The 16997-nt window shown below is 40.2% G+C and overlaps 1 protein-coding gene across 1 annotated transcript in view; it reads left to right on the top strand.

Moving 5' to 3' along the window:
* The window catches only part of LOC126159435 (voltage-dependent T-type calcium channel subunit alpha-1G-like), a 633155-nt gene that overhangs the window by 97874 nt on the left and 518284 nt on the right, over positions 1–16997 (top strand). Inside the window, exons 3-4 of the mRNA XM_049916549.1 lie at positions 9046–9138; positions 14043–14221. Of these exons, the coding sequence (XP_049772506.1) occupies positions 9046–9138; positions 14043–14221 (272 nt within the window). The remainder of the gene's footprint in view (positions 1–9045; positions 9139–14042; positions 14222–16997) is intronic.

The raw sequence follows: 16997 nt of genomic DNA, 5'->3' as shown, positions 1-16997 counted from the left end.
TAAACTTATTGTGATTATAGCTCAGATTAGGAAATTCACGTCTTGTCTAACAACAGCCACATTATAAGATTGTATTGGAGCACATTTGTTGTTCTTTTCAAACACAAGAAGCAGAAAAAAAAGCTGATGTTCTTTTAAAAATCTAATAGTAACTAAATAAGATCTCGTCTTATTACGCTTTAAAAATGCTATCCAGCTTTCACTTAGCAAGTTGTAGCATGTTTAGATCGTCCATTTCAACACGACTTTTCAGTGTTTTCCAAGTAGTACCAATCCCATACCATTAAACTTCGTCTTTCGCTACCAGACCATGCAACGAACTCCTGTTTGACCTGCCTGCTTTCATATTTCTTCATCCAAGGCATTGTACCATTAGTAGTTGAATTTTCAAGGCTTCGTATTACTGCAAAGGCTTAAAGCGTTGGTGTTCCCCACGTCTCGTGCTAGAAAACTGTGGTAGAACACCACGAAGACCCCATTCAAAATGTAATAGTACTTTTTCGCTACACAATTTTCTCAATTCTTATATTACAGTAGACAAATAATAAATACCACCGTAATTAGTATAATTAGTAATACACGTAATGTTTAGTATACAATGTGACGCTCCGCCGACGTACCCGGGTAATAATAATCTTATTCACCCTACAGAAGTTTCACATAAACTAGATGAGGAAGATTGCAGACACGTCTCAGCAAGATCTCGTTAGGACAAAAGAAAGATAACTTAAGTACTGCATCGATTGCCACAATTTGCAAATCCAGATAAATTACTGCCAATGATTACAATAAAAAAGAAAACTATAGATGTGCTGTTATATGCTGATATGTGGTACGGTCTGACCTGCATTCAATATTGTGCGATCTTCTCAAAATTTTCGATCACAGTATCCTAATTTTTGTTCGTTTATAATGATAAAATAATACATTTCTACTTAACGTAAAACTTCCGCATTGATAAGACGTGGTCGATGCATAAAAATTTCCCTTAACGTTTCATCTGCGACTGCGGGAGATATGTGCAGAGGTAAGGCGGCGAACTGCAAACATAACTCGAGAGAGCGCCCAATATAGGCAGCGCAAAGGGCACCACGGTCCATCACATGACGTCGGCTACGAGGTCATCACTGGTAATTTCAACATTCTCGACTGAAAGTAATCGATCGTCATTCAATTCAATCGAGAATGTATGCATTATCAGAGATAATCTCGCATCTGATATCATGTGATGGACTGTCGCCCGCTCTACACTGCCTATATATTGGGCGCTCCCTCGACTTATGATTGCAGTTCGCCGCTTTACTTCTGAATATCTCCCGCAGTCGGAGATGAAGCGTTAGGAGGAATTTTTATGCATTGAGCACGGCCTGTCAGCCCGGAAGTTTTAAGTGAAGTCAGTACCGACCGTGAAAGCCTACATTGTATGATCAATATATTTTTACTTCACCTCGATCAATAATATGCTGCTACCAATGTCTTCAAAATAATTATAGATGGAATTGTCTTTGAGACATTAACTAAATAATTTTCTCTGTCCTTGCGTAAAAGTGCGCGTTCCCTTTCGCATCGCAACTTTCCTTTGTTATATCTCAAATCATGTCTTCAACATTCCAAAGAGATTAAGCCCATTTAAACTACTCGTAGCTAAGCATCTGGTCTTTGCAATATGCATTATTCTTGTTTTCTGTAAAGTATTTCCTTCATAGAAATATTACTTGTTTTTAAATTAAATAATATGAAGTATTATCTGACAGGGTTTCTTGTGGTACAATCGGGACAAATGATGGATCAGAGATTTTCAATATTTTATCGCTCTCAGTTATGTACACACTTCAATCTTGAGACTTTTCCCTAGAGAAATAGAGTCTATTTTAGTAATAACGCTAGAGACTAATGCTGAAAATCAGATGGGTTGGTGAGATAAAGAATGAGAAGGTTTTCCCCTAAATAGGCTGAGAGGAACATGAAATACACCAGAAATAAGAGGGGCATGATGATAGGACCTCAGAGAATTACTTCCATGGTACTAGAGTGGGTCGCAGAGGGTAAAAACTGTAGGGCAAACCAGAGATTAGAATATATGCAACAAGTAATTGAACACATAGGAGCCAAGTGCTACTCTTGGATGAATGGGCCTGGAGAGGAATACATGACGGACTGCATCAAACAAATCAGAGGGCTAATGACTTAAAAAAACATGCGAAATCAATTTTTTGAGATTTCGATATGAAATAATTAGGTATTTTATTTTATTTTGTTTTCATTTTTTATTCACTGAACTTCAGTTCCCCACCGTTCCCTGGCTTACTCATACTCTTGGCCTTCCCTGATTACAAAAAAAAAGGAAAAGACAGCTTCTGGATTGACACCGCCTCTTGTCATAAAAGACAAACAGAAAAGATGTCACCTCATTAAACAAAATAATCCCAAAATAAACTTGTTATATCAGTTTGTGGAAATTCAAGCCAGCACGTTTGTAAGTGAGGAATAAAGCAGTTATTGTTAACTACAGTTACGAAATCTACAGTATCACAGCGCTGGTAGCTAAATCGCTGTTAATGTTGGGCTCTCTATGTAACATGAGCTATCAACGTGTCGAATTATCTGAAATATTTACGATAGTATGTATTTCACTAAAATCAGGTTTATGAGCCTCATTTGCACTCATTCTCAGATTAAAATACCGCCTCAGAACGACAGCTACCGTTCTCACTACATACGGCACTGTTCATAGATATTTTTTTAATAACAGATCAATACAATTATCCGAAAAATTATTCTTCTCAAAACAATGCACTATTCACTTTGTACGAGATGCGCTTTCCTCAAAGACCCACTGACGGTTATCTATTCACCACAACATATTACTCAGAATCCGGATTCTATTTCACTTTTTTGAGCAATGTTTTTTTCTAATTTCACTGGAAAAATGTAAGCAGACTTCTGTCATAAATCAGGGCACTCTCTTGTCGTTGGGGTGGGAAGTAGTCCCTAAAGGCGGAAGAATTAGCGATGATCAACGGCAGGAGGATGCAGAAGGTAATGGAAACCACTGCTTTAAAGACACGTAGACCATGATTGAAAAACTGTCATGATGATCTTTCCATTGGCAAAAGATTCCGGAAATGTCTCCCATTCGGTTCTCCTGGAAGGGACTGGTTCAAATGGTTCTGAGCACTATGAGACTGAGGTCATCAGTCTCCTATAACTTAGAACTACTTAAGCCTAACTAACCTAAGGACATCACACACAACCATTCCCGACGCAGGATTCGAACCTGCGACCGTAGCGGTCGAGCTAACCTAAGGACATCACACACAACCACGCCCGAGGCAGGATTCGAACCTGCGACTGTAGCGGTCGAGCGGTTCCGGACTGAAGCGCCTAGAACTTCTCGACCACAGCGGCCGGCGGGAAGGGACTCCCAAGGGGAAGGTGACCATGAGAAAAAATTTGAATAGTCAACGAAAGGATAACGTTCTACGAGTCAGGGCGTGGAATGTCAGAAGCTTGAACTTGGTAGGGAAACTATAAAATCTGAAAAGGGAAATGCAAAGGCTCAGTCTAGATATAGTGGGGGTCAGTGAAGTGAAATGGAAAGCAAACAAGAATTTATGGTCAGATGAGTATAGGGTAATATGTACAGCAGCAGAAAATGGTATAATGGGAGTAGGATTCGTTATGAATAGGAATGTAGGGTAGTGAGTGTGTTACTGTGAACAGTTCAGCGACAGGGATGTTCTTATAAAAATTGACAGCAAACCAACACCGACAACGTTAGTTCAGGTATATATCCGACGTCACAAGCTGAAGATGACGAGATAGAGAAATTTTATAAGGATACTGAGAGGGTAATACAGTAAGCTAGGGGAGATGGAAAATCTAATAGTCATGGGGAACTGGAATGCAGTTGTAGAGGAAGGAGTAGAAGAAAAGGTTACATGAGATATTGGGCCTGGGACAAGGAACGAGAGAGGAGAGAGACTAATTGAGTTCTGTAATAAATTTCAGCTAGTAATAACGAATACTCTATTCAAGAATCACAAGAGGCGGAGGTGGACTTGGGAAAGGACGGGTGGCACGGGAAGATTTCAATTAGATTACATCATGAACAGACAGAGATCTAAAATAAGATACTTGATTGTAAGGCCTACCCAGGAGCAGATATAAACTCAGATTACAATTTGGATAAAGAGTAGGCTCAAGTTTAAGAGATCAGTCAGGGAGAATCATTACGCAAAGAAGTACTAAGCAATAACGAGATACCCTCAAGTTTCCTAAGGCTATAGATACAACAGTAAGGAATAGCTCAGTAGGTATTAGAGTTGAAGAGCAATGGACATCACAGAAGTTGCAAAGAAAAACATAGATACAAAGAACGTAACTGCGAAGACACAATGAGTAACAGAAGAAATACTTCAGTTGATCGATGAAAGAAGGAAGTACAGAAATGTTCACGGAAATTCAGGAATGCAGAAATACAGTCGCTGAGGAGTGAAATGAATAGGAAGTGCAGGGAAGCTAAAACGAAATTATTGCGTGAAAAACGCGAAGAAATCGAAAAAGAAATGATCGTCGGATACAGGAATGTCAAAACAATCTTCAGTGAAATTAAAAGCAAGGGTGGTAGCATTAATAGTGCAACAGGAATTCCATTGTTAAATGCAGAGGAAAGAGCGGATAGGTGGAAAGAGTACGTTGAAGGCCTCTATGAGTGACAAGATTTGTCTGATGTGGTAGAAGAAAAAACATAAGTCTATTTAGAAGAGATATGGGACCCAGTATTAGAATCAGAATTTTAAAGAGCTTTCGAGGACTTAAGATCAAATAAGGCAGAAGGTATAGATAATATTCCAGCAGAATTTCTATAATCATTGGGGCAAGTAGCAACAAAACGGCTATTCATGTTGGTGTGTAGAATGTATGAGTCTGGCGACATACTATCTGACTTCTGGAAAAATATCATCCACAGAGTTCCGAAGACTACAAGAGCTGACAAGTGCGAGAATTATCGCACAATCCGCTTAACAGCTCATGCATCCAAGTTGCTTACAAGAATAATATACAATAGAATGAAAAACAAAATTGAGGATAAGTTAGATGAAGATCAGTTGGACTTTAGGAAAGTTAAAGGCACCAGAGAGGCAATTCTGAAGTTGCTGTTGATAATGGAAGCATGATCAAAGGATGAGAGGATATCTGTTAAGACATGAGGGAATAACTTCCATTGTACTAGAGAGAGCTTTAGAGGGTAAAAGCTGTAGAGGAAAATGAAGATTGGAAAATACCCAGCAAATAACTGAGGACGTAGGCTGCAAGTGTTAGTCTGAGATGAAGAGGTTGCCACAGGAGAGGAATTCGTAACGGGCCGCATCAACCCAGTCAGAACACTGACGACAGGAAAAAAAAAAAAGGAAAAAAGAACGCAAAATCATTGTGCTGGCTCACCAAAAAAAAAAATGGCTCTGAGCACTATGGGACTTAACATCTGTGGTCATCAGTCCCCTAGAACTTAGAACTACTTAAACCTAACTAACCTAAGGACATCACACACATCCATGCCCGAGGCAGGAGTCGAACCTGCGACCGTAGCGGTCACGCGGTTCCAGACTGAAGCACCTAGAACCGCACGGCCACACCGGCGGGCTGCTGGCTCACCACTTCACAATCATACCAACAGGCGATTTGGTCAGCTTTAGAAGAGTTGAAATATCGCTGACGACTTTGTTATTCAGGTGACAAGACTAGTCTGCTTCCGAAGTCAGGGAGCTTTCCTGATCCACCAGTTCTGTTGACACCGCTTCCCCACTGACAACACAACAATGCTCGCCAACTTCAGTACTGGCGGATTCGCCTCTAGCGAGATTGTTGTTGTGGTCTTCAGTGCAGAGAATGGTTTGATGCAGCTCTCCATGCTACTCTATCCTGTGCAAGCTTCCTCATCTCCCAGTACCTACTGCAACCTACATCCTTCTGAATCTGCTTAGTGTATTAATCTCTTGGTCTCCCTCTACGATTTTTAACCTCCTCGCACCCTGCAATACTAAATTGATGATCCCTTCATGCCTCAGAACATGTCCTACCAACCGATCCCTTCTTCTAGACAAGTTGTGCCACAAATTTCTCTTCTCCCCAATTCTAGTCAATACCTCCTCATTAGTTATATGATCTACCCATCTAATCTTCAGCATTCTTCTGTAGTACCACATTTCAAAAGCTTCTATTCTCTTCTTGTCCAAAATATTTATCATCCATGTTTCACTTCCATACATAGCTACAATCCATACAAATACTTTCAGAAACGACTTCCTGACACTTAAATCTATACTCGATGTTAACAAATTTCTCTTCTTCAGAAACGCTTTCCTTGCCATTGCCAGTCTACATTTTATATCCTCTCTACTTCGACCATCATCAGTTATCTTTCTCCCAAATAGAAAAACTCATCTACTGCTTTAAGTGTCTCATTTCCTAATCTAACTCCCTCAGCATAACCTGATATGATTCGGCTACATTCCATTATCCTCGTTTTGCTTTTGTTGATGTTCATCTTATATCCTCCTTTCAAGAGACTGTTCAGTCCGTTCAGCTGCTCTTCCGGGTCCTTTGCTGTCTGACAGAATTACAATGTCATCGGCGAATCTCAGAGTTTTTATAGTGGTCAATTCCGCTTTACCTATGGATGACCGGATACTTTTGATCACGTAGTTAATAGCAATAGACTCGCAAGTTTTATTGCTTTCAGTTGTAGAACGTCCATTGGTTGTATAAGGTTTTTCCTATTTTTCTGCAGGTCCGAAGATGGTACCGTTGATCGAAAGCGGTAGTCTAAGGATAAACAACTTTTGTGATCATAGATGGAAATAAATACAATTTATTCTCAACAACGTCAGATATATACATACGTGCGATGTTGTTACCTTAAATGCCGTGATGTTTTACACAGTTTGTCTGTTATCATCATATTGACATCTGCCTTGGGTTGTTTTGATCCTGTTGAGAGTAGTTCATTTCTTCAAGTGTGAGGATAAAGTCCGGTTTTACTGTGATACAGGGAAGATCGTAGGCACATACTGATCAGACCTGTTCATAAATGTTATTAAAATTGTCGGCGAGCAGTTCTCTGTCTTTAAGTACGGAGGAACTCTGCCTTATGGCAATCTGTAGATTTACGAACCTTCGGACATTTGGTGATCTGGAAACATAAGGCAAGTTGGTAGTATAATGCATTCCGGGAAGGAGCACTGTCCCATTGTGTTTGGGTTGGGCAAGCAGCATCGTACCTCATGGAACGGTTTGACAGGTTGAACACGATGAAGGTTGTACAAGCAAGGTAGTGAAACACAAACAAAGGCGGGGTGTGTGAGGGTTTAACATCCTACAGACAACGTAAGCCCATACCACGATACGATATTTGGTTGTCCTGCAGATACAGTTAGGCAGTTTGTTGTACTTAAAGATAAGTTTGACTCAAAAGGCATCGTACCTCATTAAACAGAAAATACAAATATAATTCTGAATGAAAAATTAGTGTTGTCGTTTCCCCCTTTCACCTGTTCATACCATAGAACGTTTCATGCCTCTAAATGATATCTTTGTGAGCTCATATGTGTACATTACAGCAAAATGAAAAGTTTCCGACCTGATAAAGAAGGAGATAAGCTCAAAATGTAAAAGGAACACAACAAAGACATATTTCGCAGATCTCTTTCGATAATTCACTTCATAACGACTTTCTTGACTGATATGATTTCTCGGGTGTTCCTGGCGACTTGAAATAGTTTTTCGTATAGTCAACCTGATAGATGATGACATCTCGATGAAACCATTTTTTTTTTATATAGTAGCTATGAGATACCGTCTATGAAACACTAGCTCTTCATCCCAGCTTTAAACCCGAAAATTTACATTATATCGTAACTGATATTGTTTCAGCGACTGATGATTTTTTAAAATTATTGTCATATATGTGTACACCCACCAGCTCATTCTGCCTTGTGTCTATAACTTCATATCAGTTTATGAGGTACACTCAATGCCCTGGAGTATTCATTGTCTAGTTTCCAGTCTTTGTCTGCCCCTACAATTATTCTTTCTACATCTTCACCAAGTTAAAAGTTAGTTATTCCTTAATACCTTACCAAGTTCCACTCAACTGTGTAGTAATCTGCTAAGAAGGCTGCTTTCATCCCCAAGTCCTTGTAGTAGTATATTTTGGGGTTCCATATGATATTCTATTAGCACCACAAAACCAATACATTATGGATAGACGTGTACGTTAATTTACGAATATCACCCACTGGATGATATGCGGTTATCCTTTATAGTAATGTTTCATTATCTAAAGTTGACGATGTCGGTTTACGGCTACGGTAGGCAAAAGGGTAATGGCCAGTGGACACTTTTTTTCCTGTGACAGGTGTATTAACGTTCTTGAAAAGTTACAAGGAACTGAAGCGGTCAACAGTATAGCAGGAAGGGGCTTAGCAAGGATGTGTACCTGTGGGCCGGTATTCATGTCCCACTGCGGCTATAACGCGTCTGATTCTGTGTTATCCCTATATCATCGTAAGTAAGCTGAGTAATACCACGGTTTCTTCTACCTCGACTATCGACCAAGAGTTCTCGTTCCCCAGTGTTAACCAACTTGCTCTCCATGGAACGTTTGTACCCTGCATACGTTAAAAAATTAACGAAACTCACGTTGTGTAACAATACGTAAACTTTTCTTTTCTTTTCCTTACATTTTGTGACTGGATGAACAGTTTTTGACTGTACTTTATTTGTGCACGAGATAAGTCTTTCTTTCCTGAAATAACAGCGGTAGATACCCTTTCAGCATCCTAATCAGACCTAGAACATTGCTTTTCTTAATAGTGCAATGCCAAGATTTGTTACTCACTGTTTCACCTCCTTATACTGTAAATTGTGAAGTGCTTGAAGGCTATAATACCTTCAGATTAAATAAGATAGTAAATAATAGTTTTATTAGTAATGATAGTAAAATGCTGTTAATACTAATGGAACCTGGATCACATGTTGCAGGTCATCAGTCTTGAAGGCTGGACGGATATTATGTATTATGTACAGGATGCCCATTCGTTTTGGGACTGGATATATTTCGTATTGCTCATTGTGGTAAGTATGTTATCAAATTACTTTTTTCCTTCTGCTTTAACTCTTTTGCTTTTATTGGTATTAGATTTTATGTTGTACTCATAACATATTAACTTATTATCTCTTGTTAAGTTATTGGAATTTAAATAGATGAAAAATATTGTAGCTGTGTTTAAATTTGTACCCTCGCTCATAATGGTAACATATCCGCTAGACTAGATTATTTTCAAATTACTAAACACAGGTATACAATATTTCAAAATGAGCGTAAGAAAAATAAAGTAAATTACAAATAAGACTGGTAGACGTAGGAAAGGACTTTCACCAGATTAATCTCAACTGGTTACTGTTCGTATTTTTTCGTTACGAAGCTAAATGATAAACTTCCGAGTATTCTCAGTAGACTTGTCCAAAACATTGTCGTCTCTTCTCCAGAAGAAATCTAGAGAATAAGAATGTGAATTCGCGGGGAGTGGGCTAAAGACATTCTACTAGAAATATAACACATAGATTGCCTGCGATACCTAATATGTTACTCTTCAAAAATTATCTCAGACTTCCTCATCCCCTTTGCCTACTTGGGTAGTTAACATTGCATTTTACGGCAGAAGTAAAATAATCATTTTCTGAATTCCCCTGTTACTGTCAACATTAATTCAGTTGACGTGGAGATGGTGGACGTTATGAACTGAATCAATAAAGCGCGTATTAGCGTACTTAGAACGAATGTCATGGCGGGTAAAGAAGTAAGAGAAGCTGAAAGCCCAATTTTTTTCTGCTCGGTGTTCCGTCGTTTAAATTATAATGCCAGCTCTCGACTGCAGGGCAAGGTAATGACACTAGATGCTTAAAAGTGCTGTTGAAAGCCCTGATTTCTCTATTATTAGAAGATATAGCTTCAGATATAATAAGCTTAAAATGTAAACAATATTTGTTTACGACATTTTATAGAAAATTTAAATTGCCAGAAATATACATTAAAAGAGTTGAGGAAAAATCGAAATTAGTTATTATGCGCAATTATACCTAATAAATGAACGAGGTACTTATGCGAAAATCATCGAGGGAAAATGCTGTGTTCCACAAAATAATGTTACCCGAATGACCTACAGCTCGATTATCAATGCATTATATTTCTTAGAGTGTGATCGTAAATTCTGTAAGGCAGTTTATGAATACGAAAAAGCATATTAACATTGTTTTGACTTTGATACCAGCTTTCCTCACCACTGCGTACCCCGACGTAACGTGACCTGTTTGTGGTTTTATAACCTGAATTTTTCTGAAAGGTAGAGTGTCTACCATACCTACACGTGAAATATGTAATTATTTCCTCTGAACGACTGTCCGTTCACAGCTCTGATACATATGACAGGTCTTATTTCTGATGTAAGCATCTGCCAGCCTCTTTGAAAGGTAGTCGCCTGTAGCGGTGATGGTTATTATGATTTAGTTTCTTTTGTCTCGTACATGCCCTTCATCCTGCAGCAGGAGCATTGCACAGAGTCTAAGGCGTGACTCAAGAAGTTTTTCCAAAGCTGCAAAGACTGTACAGAAACGTTTCCGTAAAGCATAGTTCACAGATTTGTTTCCCACTCTTTGTTGCCCTTGAGAACCCACTACTCCACGAATCCTGTCCATTACTGCATTACTAGCTATTATGTGAATGGCAGAAAGCAATGTATATAGACATAAATGATATTTCATTTGCAGTTTCAGAAGATTTGAATCTGTTCTTTTTTGCAGATGATACAAGTACAGGAATAAAAATAGTACCAGTACTCATACTGAATAAGCAGCTAGTTAAATATTTGAAAACATCAACTGATGGTTCAAGACAAATGGATTACCACTGAATTTTGAGACGATTCAGTACATACAGTTCAATACTTCTCATAGAACTCCACAAGCTATAACAACAGGTTACGCAAACAATGAAATACAAGAAGTAGGAATTGTTAAGTTTTTGTACCTGTAATCACAGCCGTAATTTGAAAACCCACTGACTAGAATTAATGAAGCCTGTTAGTTTACTTTGCACATGATCACTAGGGAGAATTTTAGAATGGAGATGCTGGTTTATTTTACATTTTTCTACTCACTAATGAGCTGTGCAATGATTGTGTCCAAAAACTAAACGTACAGGGAGAATACTTTCAGAAAGCCAGAGCATGTTATAAGAATTATATCACTTGTTAGTTCTAGAACATCCTGCGGGGACATATTCAACAGAAGCTGGGTATTTTGACAACTACTTCATAATACGTATATTTATATGTGTCCTTTTCCTTTAGAAATATTCTTTCTTCTCGGAAAATAGTGAAAAGCATGAATATAACATCAAATAAAATAGAATCTATCAAGACTTCAAGGGGAGAATATGGGTACACATGTATTAAACAACGTTTACTGATTAATTTCTCGTTCACGAGATACACAGCCATGTAGAACTTTTTAAAGGACATCATACTATATAAATTATTCTTTGACAATTGTTATTTCGGCCTTTGGGTCGTTTGCAAGTGGTACTGCAAATGGCTTTGCTTGAGCACATGTCAGACTTTAAAATCTTCTGACATGTATGCATGTCATCGTCAAACATAAGCTTTTTCAGTGTAGAAATAGATTAACATCAAACGTGCGCGAAGCCGTTTACACCGTGATACGATGTAAATTTCGAGTAATAATATGATTTTCGACAGATACACAATCTGATCAAAAGTATCCTGACACCCAATGTAATGCAGAACTGACCACTAGATGTAACGAGAGGCGGACCCGGCAATATAAAAGGTGGCGAGGAGTTCTGTTGTGTCAGAAGACAGGCAGTAACAGCAGAATGAGTCGGCCAGGAGAGAGCACTCGCCTCGAATGTGTCACCTGAGTCACAAATCCATCAGGCAAGTACAATACAGCACTAGCTGTTGATAAACCTTTCGGGATGTGAGGTTGTGGTCCAATAAACTCTTCTGTTTCTGACGTTTCGTCCAGCACTGCGCTGGACATGCTCAGAGGCGCTCCACCGCTGAGTCTTACCAACTCGGCAAGATTCAGCGGAGGAGCGCCTCTGAGGATGTCCAGCGGAGTCCTGGACGAAACGTCAGAAACAGAAGAGTTTCTTAGACCACGACATCACATCCCGAAAGGCTCACCAACAGCTTTGACATCGGGTCGTGTAAGTCTTCATTCTACACTACAGTACTTCTAAAGCTGCCCATGTCGACTGTGGGTGATGTGATCGTGATGTCGAAATGAGACGGACCAACCGCAGCCAAAACAACACCAGGGGGCTCATATACGGACCTCATATACTGACGGACAGGAACCATAGAGCATTGCAGAGCGTGGTTGTAAAAAACTGCGTGAAATCAGTGGAAGGAATCCCTTATGAGTTCCCCATCTCTACCAGTAGTCCAGGTAGCACAATCACTATGAGTAGAGAATTAAAAAGCAGCTCCTCATAAGCCACACGTTTCTGTAGTCAATTCTCATCATGTGTAGTGCCAACAGTCAAGAACAGAGGACGTGGAGTTACGACGTTAGGCTCTGGTCCCCTTATTGCTGCTAAGAAAACGCTAAGTGCGGAAGGATACAGCATTGTAGGTAGGTTGGAACTTAAATAGTGGCAACACTGCTGTGGAGACACTATACAATGGAATCTACTATTGTCGCTGATAGCACACGTTGTTGACATTCCTACCTTACCTCCGAGCAAATGAATTCGCCCGTCCCACGTCACCGGCGTGCGCACAATCGAGGGAAACACAGTCACTTGTGGGCGAGCGGTCTAATGTAACGGTGTCACTATGTTATCGAAACAGGAACAACGGAGAGAGGTTGAATGCGCCAGAGGTCGTACAGCACGACAGTGTCATCAAGGTCTTCAAGAGGCGTGCGAAAGAAGCGGCGACCCTTTATGTCCAACCCACCCATCATTTTGCACGACAATGCACGGGCGCATACAGCGCAAGCTGTGGCTGCTCTGTTCAGTCGATGGGACTGGGAAGTACTGTGCAATCCATCATTCTCCCCGGACATAAGTCCTTGTGACATTGATTTGTTTCCGAAGATGAAGGAACCACTCGTGGCATTCGCTTCGGAACTGTTCCAGAGATACGACAGGCAGTACATCGCTCCATTCGCACTATCGACAGAACAGGTTCTGCTAACGGTATACTAAGCCTTCCGCATAGCTAGCAACGGGTTCTACGCAACGCTGGTGACTACTCTGAAGGACAGCAATGGGTGCAAACATGTAACTCTTTTGTATCGGCTGTGAATAAATAGTTGCCACTATTTAAGTTCCAATCCTCATATACTTGCTTTAGTGGACTAGGAGTTTGGGGACGGTAATTGTTTATATAAGCATGACAATACAACCTGTCACAAAGCACCTTGTGCGAGGCAATAGTTTGAGGACAATGGTTTGAGGACAATAACATTCCTGAAATGGACTGGTCTGTCTAGAGCCCCGACCAGAACCCAATGGAACACCTTTGGGATGAGTTACAACGTCGCTTCCGCTCCAGGCCCCAGCCTTCGCTGCAGCGTCCAGCATCATCTGTTTTCGGCTCTTGAGGAAGAATGGTCTGCCCTTCTTCCACAGACATTCAGACCCTTCACCGAAAGTGTCCCCAGCTGAGCTGAAGCCGTCATGGTGAACACGCACCATTTCTAGGGAAATCACGGAAAACCTACATCAGGTTGGCCGGAAGCGGGATTGAACCGTCGTTCTCCCGAATGCGAGTCCAGTGTGCTAAGCACTGCGTCACCTCGCTCGGTCCACTAATAGGTGTCCGGATCTGATCAGTTAGTCCATCTGTAAGCTACAGCACCCATTGCTGAAGATATTTCGAAAATAAAATAAGTTATTTGGCGTGTGTCGTATATTGGTGGCTGTACCCGGCGATGGCGTGTTGCCGCAGATCGGATCGTTCTTCATGATCAACCTGTGCCTGGTCGTCATCGCGACGCAGTTCTCGGAGACGAAGAAGCGCGAGATGGAGCGCATGCGCCTGGAGCGGGAGCGCTTCCGGTCCAGCAGCACGCTCGCCTCCAGCACCAACAACTCCGAGCCCACATCCTGCTATGCAGAGATCGTCAAGTAAGTTGCAAACTTGAAGCATCTTAATAAAAGTTTTTCTGCACTCACTCTATCGAATTGGGTGAACTAGTGTCAAGTGGGTGTAAGATTTTAAAATTGCCATTATTTGTGTAGCTGATTCGATGACGTTAAAGACATGTCGTGCCTGAAGAACTAAATATTATACAAGAACATTCACAAATCTTTTTGTATCTTTGTGCTGTGATAGGTGTTTAACTAACATATTTTTCCAGAATGAGATTTTCACTCTGCAGCGGAGTGTGCGCTGGTATGAAACTTCCTGGAAGATTAAAACTGTGTGCCGGACCGAGACTCGAGCTCGGGACTTTGCCTTCTGTTGGCAAGTGCTCTACCATCTGAGCTACCCAAGCAAGACTCACGACCCGCCCTCACAGCTTCAATTCTGCCAGTACCTCGTCTCCTACCTTCCAAACATCACAGAAGCTCTTCTGCGAACCTTGCAGAACTAGCACTCCTAGAAGAAAGGATATTGCGGAGACATGGCTTAGCCCTAGCCTGGGGGATGTTTCCAGAATGAGATTTTCACTCTGCAGTGGAGTGTGCGCTGATATGAAACTTTCTGGCAGATTAAAACTGTGTGCCGAACCGAGACTCGAACTCGGGACCTTTGCCGTCGCGGAAGAGCTTCTGTGAAGATTGGAAAGTAGGAGACGAGGTACTGGCAGAATTGAAGCTGTAAGGAGGGGTCGGGAGTCGTGCTTGGGTAGCTCAGATGGTAGAGCACTTGCCCTCGAAAGGCAAAGGCCCCGGGTACGAGTCTCGGTCCGGTACACAGTTTTAAACTTCCAGGAAATTTAAACATATTTTATTGGTTGATACTCTGATACCTTACAAGTAAGGAATTTCATTAGGGTATCTTTTGTGTTATATGTTTTAGATACCATTGTTTTTAAGTTAATGATCCTAAATTACATCTATATATGACGATATCCAGCGTATCCAGGGAGTCTTGCATGAGAGACAATTGCAGTCACAAGTAGACATCTTGAGGAATAACCACTTGTCTGCTATTGTAAATTATTTATTTAACGACCCTTTTCGTAGCCTAGAAGCCGGATCATCAGATTAGATGCGGTGAATCATACCATTAAAGTTGCAACGTGGACGAGACCTAACATTCCTTGAACAGTTCATGTTGCAACTTTAATGCCATGATTCTTAACAGATCCTTAACATCTGTTTGCTGCAGAAGTTTACAGCATATTCTAAGTTGGAATGTAATAAATTTCCTAGAGACCGAAAAGCTTATGTCTATGGATCTGTAAGGTTTTAGAAAACATCGAAACATCATTCGAGCGAAACTCAGCTTGCCCTTTTCACACATGACATTGAAATTACAACATGGAAGGAATGCTCGGTCCAGTGCATGTTGCAACTTTAATGTCATGATTCACCTTATCTAACCTTATGATGTGTCTTCTAAGCTACGAAACCGATCGTCAAATAAACCATTTACAAGAGTAGCCAAGTGTTTATTATTCAAGATGTATACTGCTAGAAAATATTTACAAAATAAATTTTTGTTCATACATTGATAAAGATAGGTTGAAATTTAAAATTCTAAAGCTGAAAAAAGAAATGAAGACACATCTGAGAAATCCCTCTTGACTACTACAAAGTATAACAAACAAAAATGCCATTGAACAATAATCCACCAATGAGACACAGGTCATAATCATTATAAAAAACTTTATTCCAATACACCGTTTGCTTACAAAGGTTAAAATCTGGCCGTATTAATGGAGCTATTACATTATTTTTTATGACTTCCGTTTTTTAAAGTTGACTAGCATAAGCAAAGCTTAAGCAAATGTGTTATGAAAGCAACGTCTTTATGAGTTGTTTCTGTACAGTGCAACCCAGGACCGTCATTCGACTACATGAATGTTAGAAATGTCCCTGTAAAACTGAGTTCTTAACAGTCTATGACTGAACCAAGACCGTCTTCGCCTTCCCATTATGCATCCTAAACGACTAAATTGCCAAATTTTGCACTCTGTTATTTAATTATAGAATATGAACTTGTGGTGTCTGTTCTTTCAGACATTACAATAACTGTGACAGTCCGTATATTAAACATACGTGTTCTACTTGACTATAGATCAAAACAAAAGCTTTTATTAGTTGCATGCTGGACAAAATTATTACTTATACGTGATCGCATGTATCAGATAATTCAGATGTAAATTAGTAACGACTGTTTTTACAAACATTGGTATCGACTACTACAGTAGTATAAATTTACCAACCACATCCCTGAGATACATTTCAGCATTTCAGTCCCTAAATTTACGGGCAAACCCAGTCAGAGGCAAGTAACATTAGTTGTCTCCACCCCCCCTCCCCCTCACATATGTCCAGAAAAAAAATCATCAGAAACTGAAGTCATATCCTGCCCCACCAAAAAGACATGTGTTAGTTCAGTATAAGTTTGAAGAAAGCCAGAACATGCAGCGGACATTGACTTGTAGTAAATGTACATAGCCATAAGTCATGAAATGTCAAAACTATTTCGTCACTCACCGTGAAATTAACAATGGTTGACCACCTTACCTCAGGTGCTGAATATGTCCTTGTCTACAGAGTGTTACAAAAAGGTACGGCCAAACTTTCAGGAAACATTCCTCACACACAAATAAAGAAAAGATGTTATGTGGACATGTGTCTGGAAACGCTTAATTTCCATGTTAGAGCTAATTTTAGTTTCGTCCACCTACGCTCAATGGAGCACGTTATCAAGATTTCATACGGGATA

This window comes from Schistocerca cancellata, chromosome 2 (genome assembly GCF_023864275.1).
Source record: "Schistocerca cancellata isolate TAMUIC-IGC-003103 chromosome 2, iqSchCanc2.1, whole genome shotgun sequence".
Taxonomy (NCBI): Eukaryota; Metazoa; Arthropoda; class Insecta; order Orthoptera; family Acrididae; genus Schistocerca; species Schistocerca cancellata.
This window is presented reverse-complemented; position numbering and strand designations above follow the sequence as displayed.